Source organism: Sorex fumeus, unplaced genomic scaffold (genome assembly GCF_029834395.1).
Source record: "Sorex fumeus unplaced genomic scaffold, SorFum_2.1 ptg000032l, whole genome shotgun sequence".
Lineage (NCBI taxonomy): Eukaryota > Metazoa > Chordata > Mammalia > Eulipotyphla > Soricidae > Sorex > Sorex fumeus.
In genome coordinates, this window is record NW_026606089.1 from 9,761,894 (window position 1) to 9,783,631 (window position 21,738).

Genomic DNA, 21,738 nt, shown 5'->3' on the forward strand with positions numbered 1-21,738 from the left:
TACAGATGCTCTAGCTGCCATTCTTTCCTTGACCTGTTTGTGTAGGATTCAAGTGACCAAGTATTAGAAACAAAAATGAAGCCTCTGAAAGATCACCCCTTTCGTCTTTTTTAAGGGTCAAGCTTTATCCTTCTGCTGGGCTAGCTTGATACATAGCTCAATGGACTGAGTGTATCCTTGCATGTGGGAGGCCTGGGTTGATGCCCAGCCCTACGTGGATATCCCAGAAAAGATCCAGGAATAGAATCTGAGCACCACTGGGTGTGGCCTGAAAATAGGAAGAAAAAAGTATCCTTCTGTTCCTTCATAATCTTTTACTTCTTATGCTTTATTTTCAGACTCATACTTGATAAGCAAGAAAGACCAGGCTTTCCTACAATTCTTATTCAATTCTAAGAGGAGAAATCACTGAAGGACATCCAATGAAATAGCTGGATGTCCATTTTATCGTGATGGCTGCCATTTTCCACATGCCATTGCAAAGCAAACTTGAGTAACAAACCGTGGAAACACTTGGTTATGGAAATGCAAATTCAAATAGACCTTCAAATAGTCCTCCACATATCCTAACACGAGATCCTGACAAGATATTGTCAGGCATTTCTATGTATGTTAGCCAGAACTCTTCACTAGGACCATTCCATAACAACTTTGCTTCTCCTTAATTATGTTAGGAATCTATACCTGGTATGACTGATGGCCATTCATACAAACTTTAGAGTTCAGTTGTCAGATAAGAAGAATGCTCTAAAAAGTAATCTAGTATTTTGGTTATTGGTGTATTTTAACTTTCATGCAGCTGAATCTATAATTTCTTTATTTTTTTAATGCTGTCTTAGATTCTAGAAGCTGCCTATAGCCTCAACTGATTATTTTCGTCATATTTTAATTTCATATCCTAGTATCTACTTTTAGGAATTTATCCTACAAAGAGAGCTAGTGAAATAATTAGGTACAAAGGATTCTGCTTGCAGTATTATTTAGAATTGTGATACATTTGTTGAAAAATAATTATACGCCCGCTCCTCTCTGGAAAGAAAGATGGCGGCCGCACGGGAGCCTTGTGGAAAGCAGGTTTGAGCCGGGCTCGGGGGGGGGAGCGGCGGGGACCTCATGGGAAGGGGGGCTTTGTGGGCCGTCCCCCACGCCCCACCGAGGTCGCCAGCTGCCCCCCACGAGCGGCTCTCCGGCACGGCCACGGCCCCGGAGGCACAAGGACTTAGCACAGAGAACCAGCCGCTTGGAGCAGAAAAGCAAATGGACTTGTGTTGATCCGCGCCACCAAGCCTGCCCGGAGGGGGAAGGGCGTTGACCGGCCCGCCCGCTCCTCTCTGGAAAGAAAGATGGCGGCCGCACGGGAGCCTTGTGGAAAGCAGGTTTGAGCCGGGCTGGGGGGGGGGGAGCGGCGGGGACCTCATGGGAAGGGGGGCTTTGTGGGCCGTCCCCCACGCCCCACCGAGGTCGCCAGCTGCCCCCCACGAGCGGCTCTCCGGCACGGCCACGGCCCCGGAGGCACAAGGACTTAGCACAGAGAACCAGCCGCTTGGAGCAGAAAAGCAAATGGACTTGTGTTGATCCGCGCCACCAAGACTGCCCGGAGGGGGAAGGGCGTTGACCAGCCCGCCCGCTCCTCTCTGGAAAGAAAGATGGCGGCCGCACGGGAGCCTTGTGGAAAGCAGGTTTGAGCCGGGCTCGGGGGGGGGGAGCGGCGGGGACCTCATGGGAAGGGGGGCTTTGTGGGCCGTCCCCCACGCCCCACCGAGGTCGCCAGCTGCCCCCCACGAGCGGCTCTCCGGCACGGCCACGACTCCAGGGCACAGAAACCAATCTCTTAACTAGCTAACTTTTAATAGAAATTCTTCCAGGGTCAATAAGTAAAATAGCAGAAATTCAAAACCGCGCGGCCGCTATTGCGGCCGCGCGACATCATTTTATTCTTAAACCAAGTTGTAGGAAGCAAATCATTTCACAACGCTGTTTCAGCATGTCTGATTGGGGGGTGGGTGGGTCGTAAACTCTTAACAATAATTGTGCATCTTCTATCGAAATAATCTATCTAGTCAAAGTAGATAGAGTATTAACTAGAACTCATCTGCCTCACAAGAATTGGGAGGGGTGGGAGGTGGGGGTCTATTGGGGTTCGGGGTTAAAAATGAGTATTGGTAAAGGGAAATGTGTTCGGTATCTACATGACTGAGACCTAAACCAGAAAGCTCTGTAACTTTTCCCACAGTGATTCAATAAATAAATAAATTATAAAAAAAAAAAAAAAAAAAAAAAAAAAAAAAGAAAAATAATTATAAAAACATAAGGAATATTTTTAAAAATTAGAGGCCTTCTACATTTTTTAAAAAGTTGTCAGTGAAAATCTAGTCACCATAAATTAGTATACATATTTATTTTGGCTCGGGGCCACACCTGGCAATGCTCAGGGGGTTACTCCTGGCAGCGCTAAGGGAACCATATGGGACGCCGAAGATTGAATCCGGGTTGTCCGTGTGCAAGGTAAGCACCCTACCTGCTGTACTATCACTCCGGCCCCTTTATTTTTTGAAATCATGCTTTTGAAAAAAAATATCAAATGATATATGGAAATAAATGTCATGATATGGAAATAAAATTTTTATCGCAATTTTGAATGATAGATTCATCTATTGAATCTCCTGCACTTCACAGTGATAGAGACCAGATGAGAAAGTATCATCAACTCACCGTATCACATAGGGGTGATCTGAGATTCTGAATTTCCCCGGAGAAGGGTTGACATAGCTAAGTCTACCCATACAAAACATCTGATCTGGGCTGTTTTCTGCAATCCTACACAGAGGTGGCCGTAAGGCCTCAGGTTTGGGTTTTCCACCTTAGCAGCTCCCATTATCTGTGTATTTCAGGAGTCTTGGCAAACTGATGGGAATTCCACTAACAAAGAGGAGTAGCTCTCGTGGAAGCCAATTCAGTAGCTTCTGCCTCCCCTCGGGGAGAGTCAGAGGTAGTCAGAGGTAGCTAGAGGAGAACCAGATGGCCAATTTCCAAGCTCAAGCCGGATCTTGGGTCTCAACCAATATAACTTAACTGAATTGTCTTGCATCTGCACTTAGGAGGAAGTTTGCTTCCTTACAACGATGAGCAAAGTTCCTCAATAAGAACTGATTAAAAGGGCTTGGAGCAGAATTCATTCACAGGGAACCCTAGATTTGAGCAGGATTCCTTTTCGACCCCATCCAAGTCTGAGAGCCCAGAATAGCTCCCCACTGATGTGCCCTCCTTTTACCTTTCGTGGGCTATCCACGTAGGTGGGAGTCATAGCAACGCTACTGCTCTCGGCTGGCTGGGTAGAGCTCTTGCCGCCGTGCACAGCTGCCTGCTGTTCTCCCAGGCACCTGAAAGCAGGAAAAATATATGACTGTAGCATGCCCCGAGCCCCCTGGAGAAAGACCCTCATTAGGCAGGAGAGTGAAGACAGTTCCATGGCTGCCCGAAACACACTCTTCTGCTTTGTTTCTTCAGGGTCTTAGAATCACTTTCCTGAATAATAATTGGTCTACTATTGCATATCAGAGAACCACCCAATTAAAAAAATATCTGAGCCACAGAGGTAATACAACAGGTAGGATGTCTGCCTTGCATGAAGTCAACCCAGGTTTGATCCATAGCACCCAATATGGTCCCTTGCGCCCCACAGGAAGTGATCCCCAGAGCCAAGGAGTTAAGTTCTGAGCACAGCTGGGTGTGGCTTAGGAAAATTTATTTTTGGTTTGGGGGGCCACACCTGGAGGTGCTCAGAGCTTACTCCTGGCTCTGCACTCAGGAGGTCACTCCTGGAGTGCTCGGGGACCATATGGGGTGCTGGGGATCAAACCTGGGTTGGCCACAGGCAAGGCAAATGCCCTACCTGCTGTACTATAGCTCTGTGCTCCCTTTTTTTGGGTAACACCCAATGATTTTCAGGGGTTACTCCCAGTTATGCACTCAGGAGTTACTCCTGGTCGTGCTGGGGGGACCATATGGGATGATGGGGATCAAATCCAGGTTGGCTGCATGCAATGCAAGTGTCCTACCCACTATACTATCTCTCTGGCCCCATGACTCCAAATTTTAAAACCAACAAGCAAAAGGCATCTGGTGCATAATTGTGATATTACTTTGAAAAGACAAGTGAAATGATTTAAGTGACACCACCCATGAACACCAATCCTCTGAAAAGATGTCGAGCTTCTCAGCTTTATTAAGTTGACCATGAAAAACATACTCTGCAAGTCAGAGCTGCATTAATGTGTGGCATGAACTAAATGGGGGCAAACGTGTGGACTCGAAGCATCTTCAAGTCTTTCAAATGTATGTAATGATATCAACCCATCCTCATCCCTCCAACTCACAGAAAACCAACAGAAATTACCTCCCAACACAAGGTAACTAGGGTTTTCTTGTGCTATCTTATCCCATCCCAGTTCTGATGCTTCTTAATTATTTTTGGCTAAAACTTACTAGGAACTGGTATTACTTAAGCAGTCCACCAGTTCATATTGTTTTATCATTGTATTTTCATTTGGTAATCTTCACAACGTTCATGTGAAGGTCTTAAATATTTCATTATTATGGCTCCCAGAGCTCTCTGATGAAGCCACATTGTTACAGTAGCTGTGTGTCCTGTCTAGCTAGCTCAGCGGCCAGTCCCTTCAAGGTCAGTTCCAGTTGCAGAACGGCACTCCCACACTGTGGGCTGCCCAATGAATGACCAATGAGGAGGGAAAAAGGTTTGACTATGTTGTCCCAACCCAGCATAACCAAAAGGCTGTTCTGACTCTAGAACCCAATTTTGATTGCCTGAGGCTCTTTGGGGCTGCACTGCATCTTGATTTTTCCCTCCACCCACCATCACCCTCAACACATAATGGCTCTTGTTGAAGCCCAAGAAGTCTGCTTAATAAACACCCTGTGTTCAACACAATTCATTCTGTTCACGGGGAACCAACCTGACTGTGACACTTCTTTAGTCTTAAATTTTGACATTTTTGTTACTGGTCATGAAGTAATCATATACTAGAGACTAAGAATCTGTTTCCATAGCAACCTTTTACACTCTCTTTTTTTAGTTTTTATTATGGAAAAATCTCAAATGTACACGAAAGAGCAAAATATAATGAACTTCTTCATGACCAGCACCCAAATTATATACTTTAGAGCAAACCCATCTACACTACTTGCTGACCCCCTCTAATTATTTTGAAGAGTCATATTTTTTTATCCAGTAATATTTCTTTCAGATATACTGTGTCTCTAAAAGAAAATGGCTTACACCATATTAAAATATCAAGGATTTCCCCAATCAACAACAAACAGCCAAAGATACAAGAACTAAAGAGTTTGTCTGCTGAACTGAGCTTTGAGGAGGGGGTGGAAGAAGAAACCTTTGGGCCATCAGTGGGGGGTGGGGGTGGGAAGAGCACTCTGGAGATGAGGGTGGTGTTAGAATGATAAGCATGAAATTATCATTAGCAGTATCCTAAATAACGTTACACCAATAAGAAAGGGGGAGTGTGTTTTCCCAATCATCTAGAATTTTTTCTTAGTTTGTACAAAACAGGATTCAATTAAAGTCCGTACACTGAAATATTTTATGTTTCTCAATTTTCCTTTAAGCTATCAGCTCTTCTTTGTCTCTTCTTATTCTTGCAATGTATTTGTTAAATGGGACTGGATGTGGTTTAGTGGTGGAGCACATGCCTTGCAAGTGTAAGGTCCTGGTTTGATTACTGGCACTGCAAAAATAGGAAAGTTATTTATAGTCTAGATGCAATTATCTCTTTATTGTTTATCATGTCCTTCTGTGTCTGGCATTTACTGAGATCTAGAAGTTATAGGTAAGGGGCCAGGGCGAGAGTACAGCTCTTGCCCTGCATGTAGCTCACCTGGGTTTGATCCCCAAAACCCCAGATGGTCTCCCAAACCCACCAGGAATGATCCCTGAGCACAGAGCAAGGTGTGATGACCCAAAAAACAAACAACCAACCAAATGAAAAAAAAAAAGTTATGGGTAAAGATGATTTAGTCTCAAATTTGGGCAAGAAATCTTCCTGAGTGTATTGTGTATTTCCCTAAGAAGACCTATAATGTCTAACAGCCTCCTTCTGGTAATGGAAGTCACCACTGATGCTCTCTGCTTGTCTATTAGTTCCTTGGAGACTCTCCATGATAATGTTTTATCATTCCTTCTGTACCTATTAAATCAAAGATATTTGGTTTTAGGGTCACCCCTGGCCAAGGTCAGGGCTTATTCCTGGCTCTGTGCTCAAGGATCACTCCTGGCAGGGGTCAGGGCAAGACGTGGTGTCAGGGATTGAACCTGGGTTTGCGGTATGTGAGACAAACGCTTTATTTGCTATACTATCACTTTGGCCTGCAATTATTTTTCAAAAGGGAAATTTCTCCACACCGATTACTTGGTCACCCTGAGGAAAGCAGAATAAATGTGTGGCTCTTTTCCTTGTCCACTGAAATCACATCATCACTCCCTAACACATCGCAGGGTTTCCTCTGAGCCTTATCCCCAGACTCAGAGACTCACAGCAGTCACAGGAAGCTTGTGTCCCTCATATGCATGTTCTGATACGTAGCACAATTCCCATTTACACAGTTTCCTCCCTTGCAGTGACCCATGGACTAGAAGTCATGGATTCAAACACATATGTATGCAAGAACACACATGAGGACTGGATGGTGTCACCAGTCAACCTTCACACTGCAGGGACAAAACATCTACTCTCTCTCTCTTTCTCTCTCTCTCTCTCTCTACTTTCTCCTCTCTCTCCTCTTACAGCAGGGACAAAACACCTAGTGTCCGTCGGTCGGTCGGTGGTCGGTCTGTCTGTCTGTCTGCCTGTCTGTCTGTCTCTCTCTCTCTCTCTTTCCTTTCTCTTCTCTCTCCTCTTACAGCAGGGACAAAACATCTAGAGTCCGTCAGTCTGTCTGTCTCTGTCTCTCCTCTTACAGGTTGTCATTGGGTTATCTTCATCTAGAAGAATGGTGCCTCTCGCACCTACCACCTAAACTGGTCCCATCCAAACTGTCTTCTCCTGCAAGAGCCCATGTAAATGTGTGTGATCATGGAAAAAGAATGGAAGGAAAGTGGGAGAAATCAATATACTATATGATGTTAGGTCTACAGAAGCAATTTTAAAAACTCCTCTTTGGGGGAGAGAAAAAGAGAAGTCCCTGCCATAGAGGCAGGCTGGGGGTGAGGGGTGGGGATGATGTGAGGGAAACTGGGGACACTGGTGCTGGGAAACATACACTGGTGGAGGGATGGGTGTTGAAACACTGCATGACTGAAACCTAATCATGAACAACTTTGTAAGGGTCTATCTCAGTGATTCAATAAAAAAAAATCACGATCACGATCACGACCATCCTGTTGTTCGTCGATTGCCTCAAGCAGGCTCCAGTAACGTCTCCTTCGTCCTAGCACTGAGATTTTTTTTAAAAGTGCCATATTCAAGGCTCTTTCAGGGTTAGGAGAATGAGACCCATCATTGTTACTGGTATTTGGCATATTGGGAATACCACGGGGAGTTTGCCAGACTCTGCCGTGTGGGCAGGTTACATTCGGTAGCCTGCCAGTTTGTCCAAAGGAGGAATGAGATGATAAGCTTCCAGGAGCTGAGTGTGATAATCTCTGGATCCTGGCCGTTGTTGGGGTTACATGGCAGCTGGTGGGTGTAACTGTCTAGGTACTGGCAGGTCCAGTCTTTAAAAATTTCCTCTTGAGGGCCAGAAAGATTGTACAGCAGTAAGGGTGCTAGCTTGCATGGGCTGAATCCCTGCTACCACTAGGAGTGATCCCTGAGTACCGAACCAGGAGTAAGCTTTGAGCAGCCCTGAGTGTGGATCGAAAGTTCCTCTCCCCAAATTCCTTTTCATGCTGGGGTTCCCTGCATCCTAGCTCAGGGTGTATAATGCCTCCTCCATCTCCCCTCTGTCTTCCTCATCTCTCCTCTCTCTCTTTCTCCTCTGTCTCTCCTGATTACTGGCTCCCTTTTCTTTCTCTCAGACACTCTCCTCAGAATTCCTATCCTCCCTCAAGAAAATGATTTGACTTTTAAAAATTTCATCTTCGTGTGCTTACACCTTGTTTTCCATAATAAACAAAATTAGATGTTCCTGATACAGCAAAAGAAAAAGGCAAGCACACAAACAAGAAAACGCTGTGTAAGCGAACGTAATATAAAGGTCTGTACTGTGCCACCGGCATTGAGAAAACAGACCATGTGACCTGGAGCGTTCCTCTGGGGCCAGGCCGGGCCTTCGGTCCCCTGTCCTGTCGCCTGCTGTGGAGTAACTGAGAAGTCTCACCCTACACTCAAGGGGACACCACCCCCTCCCCCAAGCTCTCCTGCCTCTTCCAGGATGAGCAGAAACAGGCTCCTTGGAGTGTAAGAAATGATGACTCACGGACAAATTAAAATAAGATTTCCCCCGCCTCCAGCTTCACACCCCTCCCAGCAACATATGTTCCTTGTTCTTTTTTTTTCCAGGGGGGAAAGGATTGTGTGTGACTCATTACAAAAGAATCTTGCAGGTAGACTTCTGGGGTCTCTTCTAGGTTTGGTGAAGCTATTTCTTGAAGAGAACCCAGGACCTTGAGTGACTAGCCCAACCTTACCCAGTTCTCCTCCTCTCCTCTGCTCCTCACTCCTCCCCAGGTATCTTTTCCTTCCTAGGGCATCAGCACCCTCCATCCAGCCTCTGCTGCCTCTTGCTGAACTGGTAAGAGTCTGCATGCAATGTTGATGCACCCACTGGCTTTTGGGGTACAGAGGGATCACCTCTGAAGACACGGCATCAGTCAAAGAAACTGGCTGGCTCTTCATGGGATTGAGCATTTGCTCTAACTAAGGTAAATTATGGTATTAGGGTGTTTTCTTTTCTTCTTCTTTTTTTTTAAACGAGCACTTAATGTATAGGGATACACAATGAAGTGGTCTAGATCAAGTGATGTGATATCTGGGATTTAATAAATGTCTTGCATGTGTCAGACCCTAGGATCTGTCTGTCCCTTGCACTGCATGGCCCCTTGAGCACACAGGGTGTGGTCACTACCATAACTAACCAACTAAAGAAATGTAAAAGGAGGTGAGAGCAAAAGCAATGTAAGTGAAACCGTATCAGCCGTGAGCTACTAGTCATAAAAGCTGGGTGATAGGTAAATGAGGATTTGATATACTAGTCTATTTTTTAAGCAAGAACCAACTATGCATTAAAATTTAAAAAAAAAAGGTAAAATGAGGATTTAAAATATTAGTCTGTCTACTTTTTTTTTTTCAAGTTGGAACTTTACATTAAATTTTTAAAAATAAGGCCTAGAGTAGTACAGAGGTCAAGACACTTGCCTTACATGCAGTCAACAATAGTTTAATGCCAGTATTACAGAAGGTCCCCTGAGCACTGCCAGGAGGGATCTGAGCACAGGGCCAGGAACAGCCACTGAGCACTGCTAGATGTAGCATCAAAACAACAACAACAATTCAAGAAATAAAAATTTAAAAATAAGGGTGGGCCAGAGAGATGAGAGCAGATAAAGCAGTACCACTGCATGTGGCTGTTTCCACCACAACTCTGGTTTGATCCCCAACACTACAGATGGTCCCACAAGTACCTCCAGGGGGTCACTCCTATAGAACACCCTGGGCATGACCCAGCACCCTCATCATATTAGAATAACAATAGCAATGGGCTGTGAGACACCTCAAAGGGCTGGAGTGTATGTTCCGCACACAGGAGCCCTGTATTCGGACCTCTAGCACCACATGGTCCTCTGAGTACTGCTAGAGTGATTCCCACACCAAGCACTGTCTGGTGCTTCCCCCAAACAAAACAAAAGGAAAAAAAATTTAATTCAAAGAAAATTTCTTGCTTCAAGAACATGTGAAGACAGCCAGGCATCCAACACCAATCACTGTTCTGCCGTCACCTTCCCGACTATACCTGCTCATTGGAGCTTCTTCTGGAAAGTCCAATATAATGTGCACAGGCTCCAGATTGCATGGCACAATGTGTACTTCTGCATTAGAGAGACAAAGTCTAGTCTCCCCATGTTACTGCTGCCCTACGTCTGTAGAGGGAAGCCTTCGGTATCCCTTCCTTCATCAGTCAATAAGCATCTGGGTGGCCCCTGTGCACCAGACCCAAATCACAGTCTCTGCCCTCAGACATGCTGCGGGAAGATGAGCAAGCCAGGACCACAGCCCTTAGTAGAAGACTGCTGTGTGCTCTGGCCAGTGTCTGCCTGGTGCGCTGGGCAACAACAGAGGAACCTGATCTGGCTGGGAGGACAGAAGGGCAGGGAAGGTTCCCAGGGGCAAGTCTCACCTGCACAGCGCAATCACTTCTGCTTTACTCCGGTCTCCACTAACACCTGAAGAAATGCTTCCCTTCCTTGGAGATCAACATGAACCCCACCTCCTAGGATGCTCTCCCTGCCCATTGATACAGATGTGCTTCCATCAGTGTCCTGAGAATCATGCACTTGCTGTCCTTATGTGGACGAATGCCAGAGATTCTGGTCAAGACTATGGGTTGGAGTGATAGTACAGTGGGTAGGGTTCTTGCAAGCAGCTGATCCAGGTTTGATCCCTGGCATCCCACTGGTCCTGTGTACCACCAGGAGTAATTCCTGAATACAAAGCAGGAGTAATCCCTGAGCATTGCCATGTGTGGTCCCCAAAACAACAGAAACAACAAAAATCACCCCCAAAACAAAATAGGGGCCAGAGAAAATAGCTCACAGGGTTGAGTCCATACTTTACATGCAGGAGCCTGGCACCCATCCTTGGCATTGCATGGTACCAGGAGCACCAAAAGCGAATAGCCCTCCCATGCACCAGTGTATGTGGCACTCCCAACTTTTTGTAAATAAATAAATAAGAATTTTAAAATAGGGTTATAAAGACAGTATATAAGTACAGGTGTTTAGCCTTGCATGCAGCCAAGCCCAAGATCCCTCAACACTGACAGGGATGAAGAATCTTATACAGTGCACAGAGAGAGAAGTAGCTTTTGAGCACCTCCAGATACACAACCCTTCCCAAATTTAAAAATGAAACAAACAGGGCTGTAGAGATAGCTCCTGGGCTGGAGCACATGCTATGCACATAGGAGACCCAGGTGACTCAGGTTCTATCTCTGATACTGCATGGTTCCCGGAGCACCACCAAGAGTGACTTCTGAACACAAAACTGGGAGTAGCCCCCCTCAGCCCACCAGGTATGGTGCAAACACCACACACACACACACACACACACACACACACACACAGAAATTCTTATAATAAAACCAACCAAAAATAATTTGGGGGTCAAGCCATATGTATCTGTAGTTGAAATTAAACCCCAGACTGAGGATTTAGAACTTATCTATTTCATTTTATTTGCCATCTACCAGATATGAACCTAACTTTCTTTACATATAAGTATCTTTCCACTTATTACAGATCCCTTGTAGACAGAAATCCTATTTCACATCATTTACACAGTGGGAACTGAAAATCCTCAAACCTGCAGGGCTGGAATGAGTCTCTCCTCACGGACACTTACTTCTGACTGGCCTCCATCTCCAACAGGGCAGAGAGCGCTGAGGTCCCCTTCTTCCCAACAGGAGGGCCAGCTGACTCGAGGGGGTGGGTGGCAATGGGCCCAGGCATCTGCAAACCTTTCATGGTTGTCCCCTTCTAAAACACAGAAGCAGAAACAAGGCACCAGCCTGTGTGGGCTCCCTCAGTAGGTCCCTCAGTGCATGTCACCTCATCGTTCATCCTGAGCCTCTGGGAACTCAGGTAACAGAGTGAGGAATGAAGCCTCTCCATGTTCAGTTTAATTGCCAGAAAGCTGCTTTTCATTTAAACTAAAGGTCCCTGAAGCTAGAGAGATAGCACAGTGGGCAGGACGTTTGCCTTGCATGTTGCCAACCCGGGTTCGATTCCCAGCATCCCATATGGTCCCCTGAGCACCGCCAGGTGTAATTCCTGAGTGCAGAGCCAGGAGTAATCCCTGTGCATCGCCGGGTGTGACACAAAAAGAAAAAAAAAAAACTAAAGGTCCCTGCATGCCTCTTGGACTTAAAAAAAAAAAAGCCTCTTTGAGGTGATTTCTACATATCATTTCCTTTGATTTTCCTATCACAGTTATAGAACATAATGTTAGACCTAATTTACAGAAGAAAAAAACAAAACAAAACAGAGTCTCAGACAAGTAAATTATCCCAAATCCCAACAGAGTTGGAATTCACACTTGTTACCTAACTTTAAAGTCAAGTTTCTTTCTCCTCTACAATCTCTCTTGCAAATGTTTCTAATAATGAGTGATAATACAAAGTGGAGGGAAAGAACTATAGTTAGGGAAAGAACACTAAACTTGAAGTTGAAAAAACAAAAATAAAAACACGGTTGATGGGGCCCAAAGAAATAGTACATTAGATAGGGCATTTGTCTTGCATGAAGCTGACCTGGGTTTGACTCCAGCACCTCATCTGGTTCTCTGAGCTCCACCAGGAATGATCCCTGAGCACTGAGCTAGGAGTAAGCCTGAGCACCATCAGGTGTAGCCCTCCCAATCCCCCAAAAAATACACACCAGGGATGATAATGGAACACTCCTCAGCAATTAAAAAGAATAGACTATTAATTAGGGCTCACGAGCCATGTGCTGAGTGAAAAAAAGCATCCACAAACGTTACATATTATATGATGTCATTCATATAACAGTTGGAAAAGACAATTGCACAGCAATGGAAAACCAGTGACTGGCAGAGAATAAAGATGAGAGCAGGTATGACTACAGAGGGCAGCATGGGGAAGCTTTGTTTGGAGTGTTGATACAGATCGTGATCATGGTGGCATCAATGTATTTGTTAAAATAGACATCACACAGGGGCTGAAGCGATAGTAGAGCGGGTAGGGAGTTTGCCTTGCACACAGCCAACCTGGGTTCGATCTCCGGTATCCCATGTGGTATCCCAAGCACCACCAGGAGTAATTCCTGAGTGCAGAGTCAGGAGCAACCCTTGAGCATCTCTGAGTGTGACCCAAAAAGAAAAATAAACAAGCAACAAAAAAACCCCAAACCAAAAAAACAGACATCATACAAACCCAAACCCAGCCTGATCTCAGATCTACCCTTTATCAAAGGGGGATCTCTGGAGTATCCTTTTGAGTCTCAATGTCTTCACTTGATAGAATGTGTTTGAATGAGTGCTCAAGGGTGTTAGAAACTGTAGAAGTAACATAAGAGGACCAGGAAGGGCTAGAATAATCACTCCGAGAGAGAGAGCACATGCTCTGCATCCGAGACTTGGGTTTGATTCCCGGCACTGAATGAGGAGTCCTCTGAGCACCACCAGAAGCAACCCCTGAGCACAGACTGGAGAGCAGTCCCTGAGCAATCGGTTATGACCCCCAAACAAACAAGAGGGAGACCAGAGAGATAGTACAGGGGTTAAGGTACTTGCTTTGCACGTGGCTAACCCTGGTGCAAACCCTAACACCACAGATGGGGGACTAGAGTGATAGCACAGTGGGTAGGGTGTTTTACTTGCATGCGGCCAACCTGGGTTCAATTCCCAACATCCCATATGGTCCCCTGAGCACCGCCAGGAGTAATTCCTGAGTGCAGAGCCAGGAGCAACCCCTGTGCATCGCTGGGTGTGACCCAAAAAGCAAAACACAAAACAAAACAAAACAAACAAAAAAACACCACAGGTGGGCCCCCAGAGTACTGCCAGGAGTGACCCCCAAGCACAAAGCCAGGAATAAGTCCCGAGCACCACTGGTTGTGACCCCAAATCCCAAATAATAAAAAGGTCAGGACTGTGATGCTTGAATGAGCACATCTTTTGCATGTGTGAGGCCTTAGCACACATAGCCTCCAGAACCCACCAACTGTCACCCTGGTTGTCCCCACACACAACTATGTAGCTTTGGGAATGGCCACAAATAAAAAAGACATAAAGCGATACAAGAGTAAACAAATATGGCTGCTACCCCCCTCTACCCAGTACTCTGGCGGCTGTGCTCACCACGAGGTCTCGGCCAGGCAGCATGGGCCTCCGCGTGCTATGGAACACTGCCTGTCACTGTCTGGACCCTGTACCTCCCTCCAGCATCCTGAGCGGGGGTCACCCCATTTTGTGCTTATGATCAAGGCTGGATGCTGTGGAGGAGGTGGGCCAGCCTGGGAAGAGGGTCCTGAGACATTTCCAAGGGTCCCAGAGTCCTTACCCGCATCATGCGATCGGAACGATGGCGCCTGCGGATTCGGTTCAGGCCTTCCACAAAGCGAATGAAGCCATCCAGGAGATGCCACTCCTCTTCATCGGCCCGGGGCTTGTCCCCATAGATGTCACAGTGTGCCTCACCCTCCGTGATGCGCTTGGTGGCCATGACACAGGCTGGCAGCAGCAGGAAGCGGGTCCTCCAGAACTTCAGAGACTCAATTAAGCTATGGAGGACCGAAGGGAAGGAAAAGGATTTGGTACTGAGACAAAGGAGATAATAAACGTGTTCCCAATGAACAGACCAGCTCAGCCGTCTCCTGGCTGTGGAGTGGTCCACATCTCTGTGAGGTGGCGTTCATCTGAGGCTTTCATGTTCATTTACAAGTTCCAAAGGCAGACCACAAACAAAAAAGTTGCTTTTACTTTCTATTCCAGAGATAACAATATGTTTCTGTGCACAGGCTTTAGAGGATGTTTCTCATCGCAATCATAAAGCATTTATGAAAATTTGAAACCAGGTTGGAGATATGGCTAAATAGTAAAGAAAGCACATGCCTTTATGAGGCCCTGAGTTCCATCTCTGGCACCTTGAGAAAAAACCCACATTTTTCTTTACAGGAGATAGCATAGGTAGTCAAGGAAATGTTAAGAGCATGATTTGTATCAAAGGATTACCCCAGAGCACATCATCGCCAAGGGTTTTTTGCATTCGTGTGCAGTAAAACACACATAAAAGTTACTACTCTGAAAATCATCTTGAAGTGCAACTGACTGGCATTAAGTATGTTTACATTATTGAGCAGACATCACCACTATCCACTGTGTCTCTGATTTTTAACCCAATGGAGAAGTACTTTTGCTCTTCCATTTTTTCCCCCTCTGAAACAGACATCATTTGCCATGAGTTAAAGAAGAGAACTCTGAGAATCAAGGAACTCCCCAGGCAGTGAAAGCACAGTCTCTGACCTGAAGTCCTCGGAGCCAGCAGAACAAATATACTGATCTAAGTAATTCCACTTGTACTCCTCCAGTCGTTCGTGAGAGAATTCCACCCAACAAGAGACAAACTCTGAGTCAGAGTGGGAGGGGCAGAGGCTGTAGGTGTAGTGGATCTGGGCAGATTCATAAGGGTACCTGAAAAATAAAGCGCACATGCCCCCAAATCCTAAGAATTACCTTCCATTTCTTCCGTACCTTTACTCTCTCAATATACAGAGCACCATTCCGGCATTCCACCCTTGAAAGTAGTAACCAATTCTTCCCAGAGAATGTTAACAGAGATCTCTGAGATCTTAATCATCCTTTGTTCTTCTAGACTCACATCCTACATGTTTAACTGAATCTCACTCATCAGGCTAAACACATTAAGCGGAGCCAAATCCTTTTTAAAAGCAGGTGAGCTGTAAGTGTAAAATAATCTTAGAAATAGAACATTACTGGGGCTGGAGGGATAATACAGTGAGCAAGGCCTTATCCGTGGCCAACCCAGTCCAATCACCAGTACCTCATATGGTCCCCTGAACACTGCCAGGAATCATCCCTGAGCACTGCAGGGTGTGGCCCAGAGAGAAAAGCAAAAGAGAAGATAACATTAATTGTCAGAGAACAAAAACAACCTTCCAACCTCCTCGTCTTGAATTGTGTGTTCTGGGGCTGAAGAGATAGAACAGCAAGTAAGGTGCTTGACTTGCACACAGCTGACCTGGGTTCGATTCCTGGCACCACAGGGATCCCTGAACACGGCCAGGTGTGGCCCAAAACAGAAAAGCCGAAATTGTGTCCTATCCATAATCCACTCTGCAGACAGCATGTCCATGATGTTACAAATATAACTTACTCAGTGGATTCAACTCAAGCGAGAGCTGAAACCCTTAACTATCCAAGGACTTACTTAGGAAGATAGCGTGTGACTGTGATCATCTTATCCTTCAGTGTCACTCTGTGGAAAGTTCTGCCCATACTCAGCCAGTATTGGTCCTCTTCTTCGGGGCGGTTCCGGGACACGAGGCCTGATGGGGAGAAAAAGCAAAATCATTTCCTCCATCTGGCTGGGGGTGGGGGGCTCTTCTTTAATAGGCCATTACTGTTCTTCCAGACAGACTCAGAAAAGGAGAACCAAAAGAGGTAGCACTCGGTGTGAAAGGGAAGTTTTATGAAAACGAGTTATTCTTGTTTTTTAAATAGTCCTCAAGATGGTGAGCGCTTCCTGTTAGGAGAGCAACTAGCAGCACATCAGGCCTAGGGATACTGGGTCCTGGATATCACATGAAGGTCTCAGGCTCTGACAAGGAATGTTCTGGAGTAGATGTTGACAGGCTGAAGACTATTGGGATGCTAATGGAACTGCATTCCCCCAAGCCCAAGCTGCCCGCTGGCATTCCAGGTCCCCGTGGTGGCAACCAACCTAGCTCTCCTGTCTCAGCTTCCCCAGACTCCCACTCTGCTGTATCATGTTCCAGTCTCAAACTACCATTTACTTTATTCACTGCAATTCCCTTCACCAGTTACTGCAGCTGTTGCCTTCTCTTCCCTTAGGATTCCACCTTCGATGTCCTATGCTCAATTAAGGTCACCGTTGAGTGCCACTTCTGCCAGAAAGCAAGCAGAGTCCAACAGCAGTCTGCATTCAACCCTCACAGAGCTCCTGGGGTGTATGTTTCACACACTTACAAATTAAAAGCTGAGGAGGGCAGGGCCCAAAGCTTGTTCATCTTTTATTTCTAGAAGCTCCTGACAAAGTTCCATTCCCACAGCAGGTATTCAAATAAAATGAGCTGAACTGACTTGAAAATAGGGGATAAAAAAACAATGAAGGGACTGGAGAGATAGCACAGAGGGTACGGCATTTGCCTGGCATGCAACTTTTGACTCAGGTTCGATTCCCAGCATCTTATGAGACCATCTTATGGTCCCCTGAGCACTGCCAGGAGTAATTCCTGAGTGCATGAGCCAGGAGTAACACCTGTGCAATGCCAGGTGTGACCCAAAGAGCAAAAAAAAAATGAAGAAACAACCAGTTTTCAAGAGTGCCACAATGACCAACCAAGCCACGCTACCCATAATCAAAAAAAGTTCTGCGGTTTGACTGTGAGAGTGTTACATGGCAGCAGCATCAGGGAGGGATCAAGAGATGAGAAGAAGGTGGTAGGAGCCGAGGATCATCTCCGTGAGATGGAAATTTCCCAGATGATTCAGAGGGAGCAGCAGACAGTTTGCATATAAGAACCAGGGCAGGGCAGGAGAGATCATAGAGGGGTTAAGGCACTTTTCTCGTGTGCAGCTGACCCCATTTTAATCGGGGTACCCATACAGTCCCATAAGCCCTTTCAGGAATGATCCCTGAGCACAGAACCTGGAGTATGCCCTGAGCACAGCCAGGTGTGTCCCAATACCAAATTAAGAAAGAAAAAAAAATAAGGCCGGGTTTTGACACAAGGAGACCCCCAAAGTTAAAATGTAGCTGCTCTTCTTCTTTTTCCTTTATTTTTAATTTATTTTAAATTTTTTTCTGACTTACAAACTTTTGTGACTACATTTTAATCATACGATGATCGAGTACCCACCCATCACTCCATCAGTGGCCATCCTCTACCACCAATGTTCCCAGTATCCCTCCTGCCACCCCCCTCTCATCCCTCCCCGTCTCTGTGGCAGGCACATTCCCTTTTATTCTCTCTCCTTTTATGGCTTGCAATACAGTTACTAAGTGGCCATCGTGTTTGGTTCATAGTCTACTTTCAGCATGCATCTCCCACCCCAGGCGAGCCCTCCAAGCATCATTTACTTGGCGGTCCCTTCTCTATCTCAGCTGCCATTTCCCCCAGCATGTGAGGCTGACTTCCAAGCCGCGGAGCGATCCTCCTGGCCCTTTATCTCTACTGTCCTTGGGTGTTAAGTCTCCCATTATGTTACTTTATCTTCCACAAATGAGTGCAGTCATTCTATGTCTGTCCCTCTCTTTCTGACTCATTTCACTTAAAAATCTAGTTCTTCTAATTTGCCCAGGACCCAGGTTAAATGCCAGCTCTTTCATTTGCCAGCTGAATCATCCTGGGGACCAAATCTCTAGGTCTTACTTCCTGCAGCAAGAGGGCTTGCTCCCACCCCAGCATTCTTTCATTCATGAAGCAACGCCACAAGACAATGCTCCTGGGCCTCTAGTTTGGCCCCAAGAATGGGATTAGCACAATTGAAATCGAAATGGGGTTGAAATGGGGTTAGCACAATTAGTTATTCCTTTTTTTCATCCTGCACAAGATTTCACAAGTAGTCTAATATCCGTATCCCCCAACAGACTGCAAACACTGAGGACGGGGCTGCTGCTGTCCTAGTCACTTCTGGAACAAGGTCCCACTCACACGGGTATTCACTAAATCTGAGTGAGTAGCACAGGCTGTTATGATGGTTATTCTCCCAGGGATTGTAATAACAATGCTACGATTCCTGTTACCACAGAAATAAAAAGAGAACACATTTCGCAAAGGAGAACAGCAGTGAGGAAGGGTCCAATCAAGCGAGCAGCCTCTGATCAATCAGCATGACCTGAGGCTCATTAAAACAAAGAGCTGGATGACGGCCTCAAAGGACACTGATGAGTCATTCCAGAGAAGAGCAAGTGGACAGTGTGGTGGGGCCAATGACACCAAAGTTAAATTCTTTCTAATACTCTTGGGAAGAAAACAAAACATTCCACTCTATCGTGAGGACCAGGCTTCTTGACATCCTGGCCCTGTGTCTGGGTTGCTCCTACTGCCCCACCATCCCAGCTTCTTTCTCACAGACAAGAAAGTGTGACTCTGGGGTCAGAGCAGGGCATTTGCCTTGCACAACGCTGACCTGGGTTCGATCCCTGGCATCCCATATGGTCCTCCCAGCATCACCAGGAGTAATTCCTGAGTGCAGAACCAGGAGTAACTCCTGAGCATCACTGGGTGTGACCCAAAAGGTGAAGCAAAAAAAAGAAGTATGACTCATCCTGTCTCAGGGTCTTTGCACACACCCATCACCTGCCTGGCATGTTCTTCCCGTCTACTTGCAACCTGCTGCCCCTAATAACTCCCAAACATGCCTCTGGTTTCAGCTCAAATATACCCCTTCGAACACCCTGCCACAGAGGCAGGGTGGGATGGGGGGATGGGGCTGGGAGGGATACTGGGACCCATGGTAGTGGAAAATGGGCACTGGTGGAGGGATGGGCATTTGATCATTGTATAATCGAAACACAAGCACAAAAATTTGTAAGTCTACAACTGTACCTCATGGTGTTTCACTAATAAAAAAAATATATATATATGTATATATATACCCCTTTAAGAAACACATCCCTGACCCTTCAGATCAGGTCAGAACCCCTCATTAATTATTCCCACATTCCTTCACTTTTCCCTTACCTTCTTTATCATACCAGGGAATTATATTCCACAGACTACTGATGTTTGCCCCTCCACCCTGGGTGATACATAAATCTTTTGGAGGGAAAGTTTCAAAAACACTAATAAAATTTGTATCTTTCTAACACCAGACACAGTGTTTTCCATAGTGAAGGGTAGAAAGATCAATCTTTTTGTAACTGTGTATCTCACAGTGATTTAGTTTTAAAAAAGAAGGAGAAAGAAAAAAAGAAAGATCAATCTGAAATTTTCCTGGCATTCCGAGAGGTTAATAATCAGTAGAGCCTAGGATATGGACAGAAGTAGCATGTAGTAAATGTCATAAGGTACTTTCAGAGAAAATCCATTGTGAGTTCAGAGTTTTATCCTAAGCAATGGAGCCTGGACAGGGCGACCACGGACCTCGCTCTATTAGATCCACGTTTCTCCCCCTGGTCAGAGGAGTTTTAATGGGGCCAAAGATGATCTGAGGTTTTGAACTCAGTGGTTAGACAGGGATCTTTTTAGCTAGCAGGAGGAAGCCTACTAATGGCTGCTCATTGATTTTTTTTAGGGGGGAACGTGATTGATACGCTCTCACTCCAGACACCTGACTAATTATAGAAGCGCTCTCCAGAGCCTGGCTCTAACTCTATTGGCGTCACCAGGTCTTTGTCATTTATTATCCTCTGCCACTCAGAGATGACCCATTCTTGTTTCAAGTCTTTAAGCTTCGGTAACAAGAGAACAATGAGTTCACAATAGGAGGAATGGAATAATCACACACTTCAGAGTGAGGTTACATCTGAGAACCTGCTATGCATCAAACTCTGTTCTAGAAATAAATAAAGATCTTGGGTCTAGAATATTCACGATGAACTTTGAAAACTCATTCTGGCTCAGCAGTCAGCTCTTTAAGTGCTGCCCAAATCAGGCTGTAACATCCTTTTTTTGTTTGTTTGGGGGACACACCTGGTGGTGCTCAGGGATTACTCCTGGCTCTGTGTTCAGGGTGACTTCTAGCAGGCTTGAGGAACCATATGGGGTGCTGGGGAAGGAATCAGGGTCAGCCACATGCAAGGCAAGTGCCCTACGCACTGTACTATTGCTCCAACCTAGGCTGTAACATTCTTAAACTTGGCTGTATTTATTGTCTTCCTTAAAAGGAGTTGCAGGGGCCAGGGATGGTTCAAAGGGCTAAGTGCACACTCTGCATCTTTGCAAGCTGGAGGCCCAGGTTTGTTCCCCAGCACAGCATGGTCCCCAGAGCACGATGTTGGGAGTAGCCTCTGAGCACCACCAGGTGTGGCTCCCCAAAAGAGAGAAAGAGTTGTACATTAAAGGGTGTTTAATAAAAATCTGCACCTGCTGAGCCCTTATCGTTCACATAAAGTAAATTTCAGAAAGAGTTGGGTTGAAACACAATACTTCTAAATTGAGCTCTTCCACAGCATGTGAGAACCTGATACACACACTCACCTCGGCTATAGAGCGGGCTGCTGCTGAGGGGAGGCGGGACGGCAGGGCTGGGCTTGGGGGCTTTGGGCTGCACTATGATTTGGTAGCCCTGCATGAGACGCTGGCAGATGAACTCCTCAAACACCTGCTGGGCTGTCATCTGTACACCCTCCTCATCCCTCCTAAAAAAGCAGACAATTGTTCCCATCAGTGCGCTTGGCTGGGGATACAGTCACTCAGAGTGCATAGTCCCATCTGCTCTGCGCTTCAGCCACAGAATCCGAGCCTTATACCCACTCCACAGTGGTTCGCCTCAGTTAAAACTTGTTGGTGTCCAACACCCAATAAGAGAGTGAGAACAAAAGGGAATGCCCTGCCACAGAGGCAGGGTGGGATGGGGGGATGGGGGGTGGGAGGGATACTGGGATCCGTGGTGGTGGGAAATGGGCACTGGTGGAGGGATGGGTGTTTGATCGTTGTGTGATTGTAACCCAAGCATGAAAGCTTGTAACTTTCTCACGATGAGTCAATAAATTTAAAAATTAAATAAATAAATAACTTGTTGGGGCAAGAATGATACCGTGGGTAGGACATTTGCTTGCACATGGCCAACTTGGGTTTGATCCCTGGCATCCTGTATGGTTTCCCCA

General features: G+C 46.0%; 1 protein-coding gene across 4 annotated transcripts in view; it reads right to left on the reverse strand.

Annotated features, from left to right (window-relative positions):
• DEPDC5 (DEP domain containing 5, GATOR1 subcomplex subunit) overlaps positions 1-21,738 on the reverse strand; it is a 152,359-nt gene that overhangs the window by 47,339 nt on the left and 83,282 nt on the right. For all 4 annotated transcript variants that reach the window (XM_056116475.1, XM_056116472.1, XM_056116473.1 and 1 more), the window contains exons 27-32: positions 21,110-21,270; positions 16,153-16,270; positions 15,228-15,395; positions 14,266-14,485; positions 11,589-11,722; positions 3,272-3,380 (exon numbers count right to left, since the gene is read on the reverse strand). In XM_056116475.1, the coding sequence (XP_055972450.1) occupies positions 3,272-3,380; positions 11,589-11,722; positions 14,266-14,485; positions 15,228-15,395; positions 16,153-16,270; positions 21,110-21,270 (910 nt within the window). The remainder of the gene's footprint in view (positions 1-3,271; positions 3,381-11,588; positions 11,723-14,265; positions 14,486-15,227; positions 15,396-16,152; positions 16,271-21,109; positions 21,271-21,738) is intronic.